The 13,706-nt window shown below is 37.7% G+C and overlaps 2 protein-coding genes across 2 annotated transcripts; both read left to right on the top strand.

The window, feature by feature from the left end:
- Positions 1 to 2,598: 2,598 nt before the first annotated feature.
- On the top strand, positions 2,599 to 5,663 carry cdx4 (caudal type homeobox 4). The gene is made up of 3 exons (XM_041990771.1): positions 2,599 to 3,034; positions 4,273 to 4,418; positions 5,430 to 5,663. Exons 1-3 carry the CDS (start codon positions 2,599 to 2,601, stop codon positions 5,661 to 5,663), a joined length of 816 nt encoding a protein of 271 aa, XP_041846705.1.
- A 1,201-nt stretch (positions 5,664 to 6,864) lies between these two features.
- chic1 (cysteine-rich hydrophobic domain 1) lies at positions 6,865 to 13,487 on the top strand. The gene is made up of 6 exons (XM_041990772.1): positions 6,865 to 7,023; positions 8,579 to 8,633; positions 9,606 to 9,761; positions 10,124 to 10,180; positions 10,641 to 10,700; positions 12,068 to 13,487. Exons 1-6 carry the CDS (start codon positions 6,878 to 6,880, stop codon positions 12,116 to 12,118), a joined length of 525 nt encoding a protein of 174 aa, XP_041846706.1. The 5' UTR covers positions 6,865 to 6,877; the 3' UTR covers positions 12,119 to 13,487.
- The last annotated feature ends 219 nt before the right edge of the window (positions 13,488 to 13,706 follow it).

Consider the following 13,706-nt stretch of genomic DNA (forward strand, 5'->3'; position numbering starts at 1 on the left):
TACAAAGGTCCGTCATAGCTTATTTTCATATGAAATCATAATGAACCTTTTGTGAAAGCAGCCTATCGGCTGTAGTATCTTTCATTTTATGCTGTAGGTTGCAGCATTATTTAAAGCAACATTTAAAAACGACACACATCACTCAAATTAGGATGTCTCTTAACAAAAACATGTAGTCCAATCAACTCGAATATAAATGAAAAAATAATAATAATATAGCCCAACATCAGTAAAAAAATATTTGGTGTGAAAAACGTTTAATAATGTTCTAAGTTTAATTCTAGATATGACATGTTTAGTTTAATCAACTTCATTATTTGCTAAAATACTTCAATCACTTCAAGCTTGCAGACATTTCAAATTAGTTGGGACTGGTAAAAATCTGGTTAAATAAATAAATAATGCTAATATAATTTCAAACAGGCAACATCAACGGTTGATCCTGATCATGGATTGATACATAAACAGTATCTTAATAAGGCGGAGTCACAGAGGAACAAAAAGTTAATTCAGAATAACTGATGTAAAGTACCAAGCTGGCATAAATGCAGAGGGTCGTGCCAGGAAGGGTATGATGTAAAATCTATGCCAAGTCAATATGCAAATCAGTGTCACATCTCCACTGTCTCCATTCCAATCTCTTGAAGATATCCACTGTTTGATTGCATTATCAGTGTGAACCTCTGGGGGCCCTTGAGCAAGGCCACCTGCAGCCAGAGCAGAACCATTTTTTAAAATTTCGGTGTACTCCACTTCTTTTATGTTACTAGTCCTAGGCTTTACTCTTCTCCTTGTTCTTCATTTTCTTTTTCTTTCCCTTGAAAACTTTAATATTTGCTTTTTGTGCACTGTCAATAATGTAGCCCCTGTGTTTGCTCCTATCAGTAGCTGCACCTCTAATCAGTTTTAGAAAACTGTTATGTATTGTCTTCGTTCTCAAGTCTGGGAAGGCTTTTTTATGTGGTGGAGGCTGCCCTGTTCAGGTTAAAATTGTGGTGAAAGGTTACTCAGACTTCACCAGTTTAATACAATCAGTTGTGGTTCTGAAAATATCCACAAGAAGGCATCGTTGAGTCTGAATCGTCCACACATCTCGAAACAGCAGGCTAGAACAAATACAGCACAATGGACAAACCACATGGGCCTTCACACTGTTTAAATAGGAAAATATACAAAATATCGGATTTAATCACTGAAGACATTTGGATGAATTAAGTAAAATACATAACGGTTGTGACAAAAATAGACGATCGCTTTTTCTTTCAAAATATCCCAACCTACTGATTGTAGTTTCTTTATCAATCTAAAAAAAAAAAAAGTCACAATTGAACAACATAATATTGAGCTTTTCGTTATTTGCAACTTAGTATAAATTATATTCGTTTGGAAGCCACGTGTTCATAACTGAAAAATAATGATAACTTTTTCTAAAGGCTTTCCTTCAAAGATGTAAAAACAACCAGTTTATTTTATATTTCCTTCTAAACAACCGTGAGTGCACAACAACTTTGTTGGCTGCTCCATAATTAATTTGTGGTTCAGAGACTAAACTCAAGTGGGCCTGAAACTGATTATTACCTTTTTTGGGTTAGTTTTTAATATTTTACGTTTTTTATGTCTAAATTATGAATGTATTCTCTTCGACACATAAGACCTCGAGCTGCATAAGCTTTAAGTAAAATCACAAAATGATAAATTGGTCGCAGTTTCGGAGGACAGCAATAACTGATGTGTGACAGGCCGCTGTTTGTCTCAGAGGGGGGTTGGAGTTTCCTTGTAACCGGAATTAGCTGTGAAGTGCGACCTTGAGGTGTGAACGGAATGCGAAAGCTCCGGCTTGCTTCAAGAAAAGTCTCTCATACTTTGCACTTCGTTTGCAAGTGAATATCTTAACAAATAAGTCGGGATTTACGTGCGAAGTGTGGTTAAAAACCACTGAATTCCCACAGTATAGACTACTGGCTTTTGCATTCAGGAGAATTTTAAATATGTTGGATCCACTGTATTTAATATGGAGGGATGATATTCTAGAAAGAGAAAGAGAAATCACTTTAATAATAAATAATTATCTCTAGAAAGTAATTTCTTGTATTATAAAGTCTAGTTTTTGGTGCTACAAATGTATGTGTGCGTCATAACGCACAGGCCTCAAGTCTCGAATCTGTGGACGTGTAGTTTGGTTTATTGCCTATTTGTGCAGCTGATAGGCCGTGGTGAAAATTTATTATTCATGTAGGGGAGGATTCGAGCTCAGGATAGGCCCACTATTACGTGATGACGCGCCACAGGACAGGCGCAAGCTACAGCTGGGCCGGCAGCACTGGTCCCTCTCATTTGGATGCAAATCCACAAGAGCTGATGAGGTGGATGACACCAGGCAGGCCTTAGTATACCTTTAGCCTCTTGTCAACAGAGGCACATCATGTGAGGCTGGAAACAAACTGGGACTACGCCGCCTTTCACTTTGGGGACCCATTTGGACGACTATAATCACCACAAGGATTGGTTTTAACAGTTACAGGGTCACAATGTCGCCTTGAGATAGGCTACGTCAACCCTTTGCTGTTGCAACAACACTTTAAAACTTTTCTACAAAACATGTATGTGGGATACCTACTGGATAAAGAAAGCGGCATGTATCACCAAGGGCCAGTGAGAAGATCAAGCATCAATCTGCCTCCACAGAACTTTGTTTCGACACCACAGTACCCTGACTTTAGTGGATACCATCATGTGCCAAATATGGAAACACACACACAGTCAGCGGGCAGTTGGGGACCTTCATATGGCGGACCAAGAGAAGACTGGGGTGCATATAGTTTAGGGCCCCCTAATACCATTCCTACCCCAATGAACAACTCATCTCCCGGACAAGTTCCTTACTGTTCACCTGAATACAATAATATGCATCCTCCCGGATCTGCGGTCCTACAGCCGCCACCGGACAACGTTACTGTTGCTCAACTATCTCCTGAAAGAGAAAGGCGCAATTCATACCAGTGGATGAGTAAAACTGCTCAGTCATCTTCCACAGGTGAGATCATCTTGAACATTTATGACAAAGCTTCGTTGGTCGACTCAGTAGGCTGAAAGACAGGCCCGGGTCATGCACCCGTGAGCCACTGAGCGAGGATTTTACGCGCACAGTTGTTAGTACATTTGTTTAACCCATAAAGGTATAATGTATTGCTGAGAGATGGTGCACAAGAACTCGACAAAAGTGGGGGAAAAAAAGCAGAGGTCTCTGTATGTCCTGAGGCATTTATACATATCCACATTAAACCATGTCCAAATGAAAATATTTATAGACTGCAGCTGATTTGGTCTTTACAGAAAGAAAGCAGAAAATGAATTAGTTTATTTAAAAAGCACACTTTATGAAAAATATCAGTCTGAAGCTGGAGCCTGTGCCCACTGTACTATGATCTCTCCTGTGCTGGAAATGTGAAAAGAGGTGTCAGGAATCGGCGCCATGAGCAGTTGTGATGTTAATGTCATTATTCCTGGAGATGTGAGCTCGACTTCCCTGTTACATTGTTTGGTTTGGAGTGTTATCCGTCATATCCAGGCTGCGGCCTTTGCTTTCAACACCTCCTGGCTTTGATATGCGCCAACCTCTCTTCCTCTCCCAGAGTTATATTACCGGAAAGAGTGATGCTTTTCACAGCTAAAGAAAATCTGAAGTGGAGGACTACAAACTGCAGGTTTTTACAGTAGCACGTGTGTAAAATCGAATATACGACTTTGATAATGTTTTCCTTGAATGCAACAAAAATATAAAAAGGACAACTGATTGAATGATTTTAGCCGAATTTCTGTTTTCCTTTATTTTAATACAACTTTTCACCGCCACATATTTGTTCTTGGATGTTCAACCATAAACAAGTTGATATAAAAGCCTACAACCAACCGAAGACAAACATACTCATTATTTTTTATTTATTTATTTATTTATTGTCTGCATATTTTACGATGAAAAGTGACTTTGCATCTAAAATTTCTACAGATTTATTCTTTATTTTTGTGTTGCTTCTTTATGACTTGTCAGAGGACGGTGTGACTCGTGTCTGTCTGAATTTCACTTAACAACAGTTGTCATCAAAGCGAGATCAAAAGCTTCATTTGCTTATCTGTGGTGAAGCCAAAGGGATGTGGATTTTAGACGCTGCCAATAAAGATGCGGCGCTGAGATAGGCCGGTCCTGGCTTGTAGCCTGTTTGTGGAAGTCTTCCACTTCAACTGATGTTGTGTTATTTTCTCCTCCTTTCACAGGTAAAACAAGAACGAAGGAGAAATACAGGGTAGTGTACACAGACCATCAGAGACTGGAGCTAGAAAAGGAGTTTCATTTCAACAGATACATCACCATCAGAAGGAAATCTGAACTGGCTGTCAATCTCGGTCTGTCGGAAAGACAGGTAGGATTAAAAACATTTTTATTTTACTGCCTTTTTATATTCGTATCAGAAACATGCAACCTATTTATAATACTGTTTTTTTTGCCTGATAACGTAACAAATGCTAAATTCTAAAGCTATAAGCAGCCGTCACCCTTATTTTAACTGTAACCAACCTGTAAGATGTGCTTTAATTTCTACAACAGAAATTCATTCTAATGAGCTTTTTCCAGAAATGTACTGTTGTTTTTGTATTTTGTTTGTAATGATTTTTATACTTTAATGAAGATGCCAGTATGATAAACCTGTTTGAATTTTTAAAGAAAAAAAAAAACAAAACAAAACAAACAAACAAAAAGAATGGATTCTTGAAGCCTGATTATTTATATTCCTTATGTTGTTTGTTTTTATTACATCATATCTTTATTTAAATAATTATATTAAGCCAAATGTGTAAAATAAAGATTAAAGAGGGAAATAAAGTTAACACAGAAAATATTGTAAATTATTATTTGCTTACTACTTACTCAAATAGGTTGTTTTATTCTGTTTTTAAAGACATTGAAGAGCTGTTATTGATACAGAAAGGTAATCTAATGGCAGCTTTACAAATGTAAATTAAGGTCCTTTTTGCAGCATACATGAAATTTCTTTTCATGTCTGATTTTTAGATTGTGTTTGCCTTAGATGTTTGAAATCCATTTTAGCATCTATAGATGGTTGTATGTGCAGCCTGAAAGTAATCTAATTTCTAAAATATTTTTAAATTTCATCAAGCCAAGTCTAAACTAAAGAGTATGGAAGGAAATAGTGTTAATATAGAAAATATAGTCATTTATTATGTTGCATTTTTTGACTCAAACAAACCTATTCATCAATACACTTTATTTTATTTTGTTTTATCACTGACATAGTTTTCTTTGCCAAATGTTTTAGAGTTTTAGTTATTGCAGGTCATCAAACATCACTGACATCACAAGAAGCGGCTAGTAAAATATACATGACTAATCCCATCCTTGTTCTTCTTTTCAGGTCAAAATCTGGTTTCAGAACCGCAGAGCAAAGGAAAGAAAACTGATCAAGAAGAAATTGGGTCAGTCTGATGGCAGCAGTGGATCAGTGCACAGTGACCCTGGTTCGGTGAGCCCTCTGCCGGTGCCGGGGTCCCTCAGTCCCACAGACATGCATGGCTCTCTGTACCCCCCTCAGGGAATGAACACCTTGCCATCTATCAGGAATATACAACAAGTGACTGTGACTCAGTAGAACAGTTCACCTTGTGGACCATCTCTTATAACTGAGCACTCCAACATGTTGACAGGACACTTGATAGACAGCAAGAGATCTGAACTCACAAAGCTGCGAAAAATTTAAAAAAATAAACATTTGACATATAGCAAGGAAACGCTGGAGGCTCTTGAAATATTGCTTTTTATAGAATAGTTCTAATATTATGGGGATTGCAAACCAAAAAAAATGTGTTCAGACTTGAAAACTTTAAATTGTTTGTGAATTTATAAGATATAAATATCCTGTTTTGTATGTGATAAAGTGTATGTGTTTGTGAATAACTTAGAAAAAGGGTCTTTTCAATTAAGTTTTAACTAAGTGTGCAGCTCATTCTCACTGAACTATTTGCAGTGACTTGACATTTTCTTTAGGTTTCAAATGTTTTCAGCACAGCTTTGTGCATAAAGAAGGGCTGTCAATGACACAGAAAAGTCGTCTTATGGCAACTTTACAAATGTAAATAAAGTGCTTTTTTGCAGCATATTTGTAATTTCTTTCTTTTTTTAAGATTGTGCTTGCCTCAAATACTTAAAATATCTTTGATGATCTCATTGGGATTACCAGATGGCTGCTGCCTAAAAGCAGTCTTAATATTTTTTAATATGGGAATTGTTGCAAATCAGCTTGTCCAGCTTTATAATCACAAGGTGCTCTTTAATAAACATTTGTATTTTTTTTTATTTTTGCTGAATTAAAATGTGTCCAAGAACTAATTTAAAAATCTTGAAAATAGATGCTTGGGCTTGGAACAGTGGGCTAGGCTATATCTTTATAAAAATCTGATAGCCTAGCTTTATGAACATATAGCCCTACAGTTTTAGAAAGAGGGGGGAAAATAAAAAAAACACATCTTTTTGGAATAATAAAAAAACAGACAAAGAATCAGCTTTTCTCATTCAAGGTGTGGTACTTAAGTGCTGAGCAGACACGCAAATTGTGACTGCAATGGTTATTTATTTATTTGTAAAGAAGTCCCGTTGATCTGCACCCATGTACTGAACTGGTTCATGTATTATCTCTGAGTGATGTCGTATGTTACAGCTCCAGTAGCTTTCTCCACTGTATATCTGTCGTGTCTCATGTTTTAACGGCGCCCACTTTCAGCTGAAGTAACATCTCAGCGCAGATCGTTAACTTCGGCTCTGCACGCGCTATCTCGTGCGTTTGTGCGCGGGCACGTTGGAAACGTCATGAGCGTCTTACTACCCAACATGGCGGACTTTGATACCATTTATGAGTTAGAAGACGAAGAGGATGAGCACGTAGTGAGTGAGGAGCACTTGCCAAGATATTATCCAGAGCCCGTGGTTATGCGAGGGGCTGGACACATCACAGTGTAAGCAGAGCCGAATTTGTCGCTTCTGTTTGTCCGGGAGTCGCTTTGTTATTTTTAGCCTGTTTAGCTGATACTAGCCTGCTAGCTAACGTAAATCACAACGAAAACAGTTAGCCCTCTGCTAAGTCAAGCAGATAGTTTGACCACGACTGGGACGACCTGAAAGAATATTTTTTTGGTCCCAATAGAAACCGTACACGTTTAGACAAGGAACAGATATTCGCTTTAGTTATGTTTATATATGGTGAACCGTTAGCTAGAGGTCCTAACAAGTCCATCCATTAAAAAAAAAACAATAAATAAATAAACAAACACAGAAATAAATGATTTTGTCAGCGTCACTGCCTTATGTTAACATGGGAGCGTCAACCCCTCAGTGACATTTGATGGAGGCTGTTAGACTATATCAGGATGATTAGTAGAGTATAAAACTATGCCAGACCCCAGCATGTCTTTCCTGTCAGCTTCTCCCTTCATCTTCATTGTGGCCAGAACAGATTTGATCACATGCATCTCAAAACACAACCAGGTGTATCATCTTTAATATGGGTATTGCTGGTATTTGAGCAGCTCTGTTAATATAATATTAACAAAAAACAAGGAATATCCACACACTAATATTATGGTTACTCGTCCTTTTGTTCTATATAAAATGTTGATACACTGCTGATCCTCAGGTAAAGATGAGGACTTGTCTGTGTAGAAAAGTCCTCATAACATTATCAGTGATTTGGATAGAGAAATACTAAATAATTCGTTGGCTGATCAATGTGGCAGCTTATTTTGAAATGATCAGCATTTGAATTGTTTTAACTTTATCATAATAATGATTATTTGAGTAAAAGTATAAAAAATGTAACGCAGAGGCAGCTGCAAATACATTTAAAGTTATCATAAAACAAACTGACTGTAGAAGAGAATTACAACAGAGATCTAAGCGTTATATAGTGTTATTAAAGCATGCTTATGTTAAATCAGTTTTATATAACTTTTTTTGTTTATAATTGTATTTTTACTGTCATTATATATTGACCACCATGATTAGTAAAAAAAATCAGCATTGAAAAACTCTATTTCCAGTTATTTGATAAGTGGAAACAAACACAAGTATGCCATAGATGTGTTATTGATAATTTGCTGTTGTTATATTGTAAATTGGACATTTTAAATTTTTTTGTCTTTATTTTCACAATCTATGCAGTACTGTATCTCTCAAATTGTATAAGCCGTAAAATCTAAATCTAATTGAAATGGAATCTAATTTATCTTTACTTTTAGAATACACATGCAAAGCTTTTTTGAGATTGTTTAGTTGTGATTGCATTTCACAGATTATCTATAAATTGGACAAATGATAATGTAATGCACTATTATTTCATCACATGGAGCAGTCACATAATACTCAAGTATAGCATCAAGTCTGAAGTGAAACAAAATCTTTAAAATAATGTATAACTATGCTGCTTCTGATTTAGTTTTGTTACAGCAAAATTTTCACTTAGTGTTTGACACATTTGTAATAGAATATCAATAGCTTTCTTTTTCCTCCCCTCAGGTTTGGACTGAGCAACAGATTTGACACAGAATTTCCTTCTGTTCTTACAGGGAAGGTACAGTTGCTTTCTAGTTTTCTTGCACTTCAATCTTGTGAGCTGCTTTCTGTTTCAAATCCAAGTAGGAAGAATTAGGCAATTAAAGCCGCTGGGATTCTTTTGTTCTGTTGGGGCTTTAACAGCCCTAACTTCCCAAAACCACCCCTATTCAAACTTCCCAGAGTGGTTTTGATCTGATAGAGAAGCATTATAAGTAACGCTCCACACTGCATAGAAAAGGGCTTGAATGTGCTGCTGTCCAGCTCTGTAAATGAGTAAGCCGCCAATGGGGTGCAGTTCGGGGACCCCAGTGTTTTGGAGGGTCCAGCTCCAGGTGATAAAATAATGAAATGAGGTCTCTGCCATAGACAAGAAAGGGAAGCTTCCTGGGTCGGACGCTGAAACACAAAAAGGCTACAGGGGTAAGAGCAGGCCGAGGGAAGTGTGGGGCAATAAAAAGTACCTTCAGTATTGTGACCCAGGGTGACATGTGATGGATGAGGTCACAATTATGATGATTGAAGGGTGCAGATCAGGCCCTGCTGGGCTTTATTCTGAGGTCTTTGGCTGTTTGCAAAGAGACCTTTGCATCCTGTCATAAAAGATTACGACCCCTGTTTTATGGCGTACAGACTCAGCGAGGAATGAGCATCCATTCAAGTTGTTTGGCCACCGCTGCCACAGGCACTGAGCCTTATCTCTCCTTTGAGTCCCTCCTTGCCTTGAACAGTCTAAAGCTCAGTTAGCAAGTCATGGGTATAGAATTTAAAGATCTCATCTCTGGAAAACATCTCCAAACTCCTGTCTTTTGGTTTTGTAAAAGCTCTTTGATCTTTGTGAACATGTTTGTTTTGAACAAGTAGCTAATCCAAAATTGACTTTGTCTCATTTCCTCTCAGCTGTTTGGTTCATGGTTGATTCCTCCACCTGCACAGCCCTTATAGTAAATGTTCATTTTGCTACACATACTGTCTCTCTCTGTTTTTTAAGGTAGCACCAGAGGAATTCAAAACCAGCATCAGCAGGGTGAATGCTTGCTTGAAGAAGAACTTGCCTGTGAATGTGAAGTGGCTTCTCTGCGGCTGCCTGTGTTGTTGCTGTACAGTAGGCTGCAGTCTATGGCCTGTTATCTGCCTCAACAAGAGAGTAAGTCTCAGACCTCCTGTGACATGAGTTGGACATTTTAACTCTCCCTTACATCAGCGCTGATTATTCAGGGGGCTGTTATAGCAATTAAGCTGCATTTGTCTTAAGTGCAGAGGGTAATAACAACTTATGTTCAGTTTGTGACTTTGTGTAGAAATGATACATGGCACAGCTCCTCTCATTCCCAGCTCAAGGGTGTGTCATTTAAAGGCTGTGTTACCACTCTATATTACTGACAACAAAGTGGAAATTACTGGCTGGTAAATTGGGAGTTCAGTCCATAAATCCTATTACCTGTTAGTGTTCAGTTGAGTAATGAGTTTTTGCTGCTTGTATTAATGTCAGTATATTTTGTTCCAAAGACAAGGCGGTCTATTCAGAAGCTGTTAGAGTGGGAAAATAACCGATTATACCATAAGGTAAGCTTTCAAACTACATATTAGCTGCTGTGTGAAAGTGCTTAATTGTCTGTGTCAGCATGTAGTGGAAGTCGAACATCATCATGATGGATATTGACTATTAATCTGTTCTGTAAACTCTAACCTGCCACATAAGCCCCTCAAGGCTGTTTGAGACAGATCTTGTACGCGAGGTCTAAGAAGACTGCGAGGTCAGCAGTAAAAGGCCGTGTTAATTTTGTTTTGTCTCACAGCAACAAATTACAGCTAGTAGCCGTGCACAGATATAAAGGAAGCTCTTCAGGGTGTCTGGCCACAATTTGACCTCACAGAGACCAGACAGGCCTGCTCTCAAAGTCCCCTGATGCCGAAGGGGGGGATTTCAGACAGATTTTCCTTTCTTTGTGTGTGCGCATGTGTGTGTGTCTCTGGGTGTAAAGAGACGTCCATTCATTGTGTTTGTTTCTTTTATTATCTACAGCTGGGCCTGCACTGGAAACTCAGTAAAAGAAAGTGCGAGAGCAGTAATATGATGGAATATGTAAGTAAACCACCACAGGACAATGTTGATGATTTTTGATAATTTCTCCATAAACCATAAAGAAAGTCTAAAAATGTCATGTTTTGTTTGACCAAACGTGGGAACCAAAACTTTTGTATCCTTGTCATAAATACACAGAAAAATTACAGTTGCAAGAACAGAGGCTGATTTAACAGCCTGTACAGTACTGTGCAGAAATCTTGAGTCACCCTTCCTTTTATATATAAATATATCAGCAGGAAAATGGAAAATAGGTGCAACAATTTGTTGCATCATTATTCTAAGTACAGTATATGAGACACTGTGGCAAAAACAGAGTTTGTACAATTCTTGAAAATTGAAAGTCAGTATTTTGGTACAATCGCCTTCATTCTTTAACACAGTCTGAATCCTCTGAGTTTTCTTGCAATTTGTTTAATTGATTTTCAGGCTATTGAAGAACATTTTGAAGCTCTTCATTTAGCTCTGCTGGCTGCCTTTTGTTCCAATCTCTGTCCAAATGGTCCCACACTGCTTCAGCAATGTTGATGTCTGGGCTCTGGTGAAAATTATTTACTCCATAAGACCTGTTGCCACTGACTTTAAGTCCAATACTGGCATCATTCAGCATATTTCAGCCTTTGCTCTCTAGAGCCCATCCTTAAGAATAGCTTCTTGACAGTTAATCTTCCATGGACACAATTTCTGCTTCATTAAACAACAGACTGATCAACTGAAGGGCCAGATGCATCTCTCAGGTCCTGTCTCAGGTCTGTTTTCTATATTTTTTTAAGGACATTACTTGAAGATACAGTTCATTTGCTGAAGATAGTTTTGTTTGTTTTTTGGTCTGCTGCTTTTTTTTTTGTCTTCAACTTGTCCCAACATACTGAACACCATGCTGAGATATGCCAAGTGTTTAGCTTGTAGCTGCAGATACTTTTTTATGTTTATCAAACTGTGCTTTCTTTACATTATTCAGTGATGCAGCTACAGGAATGGGAACAAATTACATGTTTTCATGACAGGCAGCTATTAAATTGTCAAAGACAACTTAGAATTGGTTCTTTGCTAAGTGTTGTTATGTGTCAGTACATCACTGGTTTATCATTAAAGTTGGGTGTCTAATTTTTTATACTTGAATAATTTGTAGATCAGTGTTAAGTGATCTAATTAAAAAACATTTTAATGTAATACTGCTCTGAAAGAAGTCTGGCTCATTGGAAGCTAGATGTAAAGAAATGTAGGGTGACCCCAGGCTTTTGCAAAATAATGTATATGTGACAATGTTTCCCTTTCATGGAGAAAAATTGACATTTCACAAATTACAAATTTTTCAAGGTAGGTCGAGTTTGCTAAAGCAAATATTCTGTCTTTTGTCTCTGCAGGTGATTCTTATAGAATTCTTACCTAAATATCCTATATTCCGACCAGACTGAGGAGACTATTGCCAGACTGGATGTGGGTCCCTTGAATCTTATCCTTAGTGCCTTGTATATACAGTATGTTGGAAAAAGGGTCTGCACCGGTGTCTACTATAATGACCCTGTACATTTCCCAGTACCTTGTACATTTAAAAAAATTGCAACACTGTCACTTTGCTTTAGAGCAGACTTTGCACATTTTTCTGACAGAACCAGAAGTTTCCCCCTTTGATGCACTCTGATGTGTTTTTTGTTACGTGTTTGAAAAACAAGTGAAACTCTGAAAAAGTGCATTTACCCCAAAGAACCATTAACCTGTATCCCATCTGTTTTATCAGTAATCCTTTGCAAAGAATGTGATGCCTCCACCCTCTGTAACTATCCTTGCCTTATGTATGATGAAACAGAAAAACGATTAATCAACATGTCAACCTAGGAGGAGGAATCTGATCCAACAAGTCTTTAGATCCAGATATCAGATGCTGTTCGTTGGGTTTTCTCTCTTTGAATCCAGTTCTTTGCAAGTAGATGGGATGGATGAAAATCCCTAACACACTGTACATCATCACCCTGTGTTTTGTCTTTGCATTAACCCATTGTAACTGGGAGCTAGCTAGTACAAGAACTTGACCTGTAAATACAATGTTAGGGTAAGCTGTACAGTGGTATACTATTGTTTACATAAAGTTACTTAGTTCATTAGTTATTTTTGTTTTTATTTTTGCCAATGTATTGTACCATAGTTTTGATTAATGAAAGATGTCTATGTAACCTTCTAGTTTATATGGACCTGTTTACCTTGTAAGCCATATAGTGACAGTGTATCTGATGCCAGTTAGGACTGATTATTGCACTTGAGCCCAGAGGAGAGTCAGGATTTCATACTGCAGTACATCCTGAGTACAGTGACAACATCAGTGCATATTACCCTGTGGTTATTGCCAATGAAGATGACAGTGACTCATCACCTGTTAACACGAAAGATTTGGAAGATTTTGATTAGAACTTTGCACTTAGACTTTTTTTTCTATTAATTTTGTAGTTTTATACTTGCCCCAGTGCTGTGTTGGGTTCTGATGTGTTAGTAAGCACATCTTTCCACAGAACATGAAATAATGAGCAGATGGCTCCTTTGTTTCAGTAATCACCTTGATTGATCTTGTTATTTTCTTAAATCCTTGTCATGAGATTTGCTGCATTGCGTTGTATTAGAGTGCCTCTGGAACTGTGAAGAACCACAGAGAAGTACAGGTTGTGATCAGTTCTCCTGTGTGAAGGGGACTTTTAAATCCTCCTACCAGTATTGTTCCTGACGCAGTTCTTGTACATGTTTATCATGATGACCTAATTCCTTTGGAGAGAGAAAATAAATGGTTGATTTGAATTTTTCTTTGCTCTCGTTTCATTTTTCCTTTTGAATCTATCGATGTTTTTAGTATCGCTCACGAAATGCATGATGACTGAGCTCTTGTGATGCGCTGTGAGCACAGCCGGCTCACCAAGACCGAAGCTGTGGCTGTTTGTCATGTTTAACAAGGTGCTGAATCGTTAACTTTAACAAGACAGCCTGCAATTACTCAACACATTAGTAAAACTGAGGAAT

This window comes from Melanotaenia boesemani, chromosome 7 (assembly GCF_017639745.1).
Source record: "Melanotaenia boesemani isolate fMelBoe1 chromosome 7, fMelBoe1.pri, whole genome shotgun sequence".
Lineage (NCBI taxonomy): Eukaryota > Metazoa > Chordata > Actinopteri > Atheriniformes > Melanotaeniidae > Melanotaenia > Melanotaenia boesemani.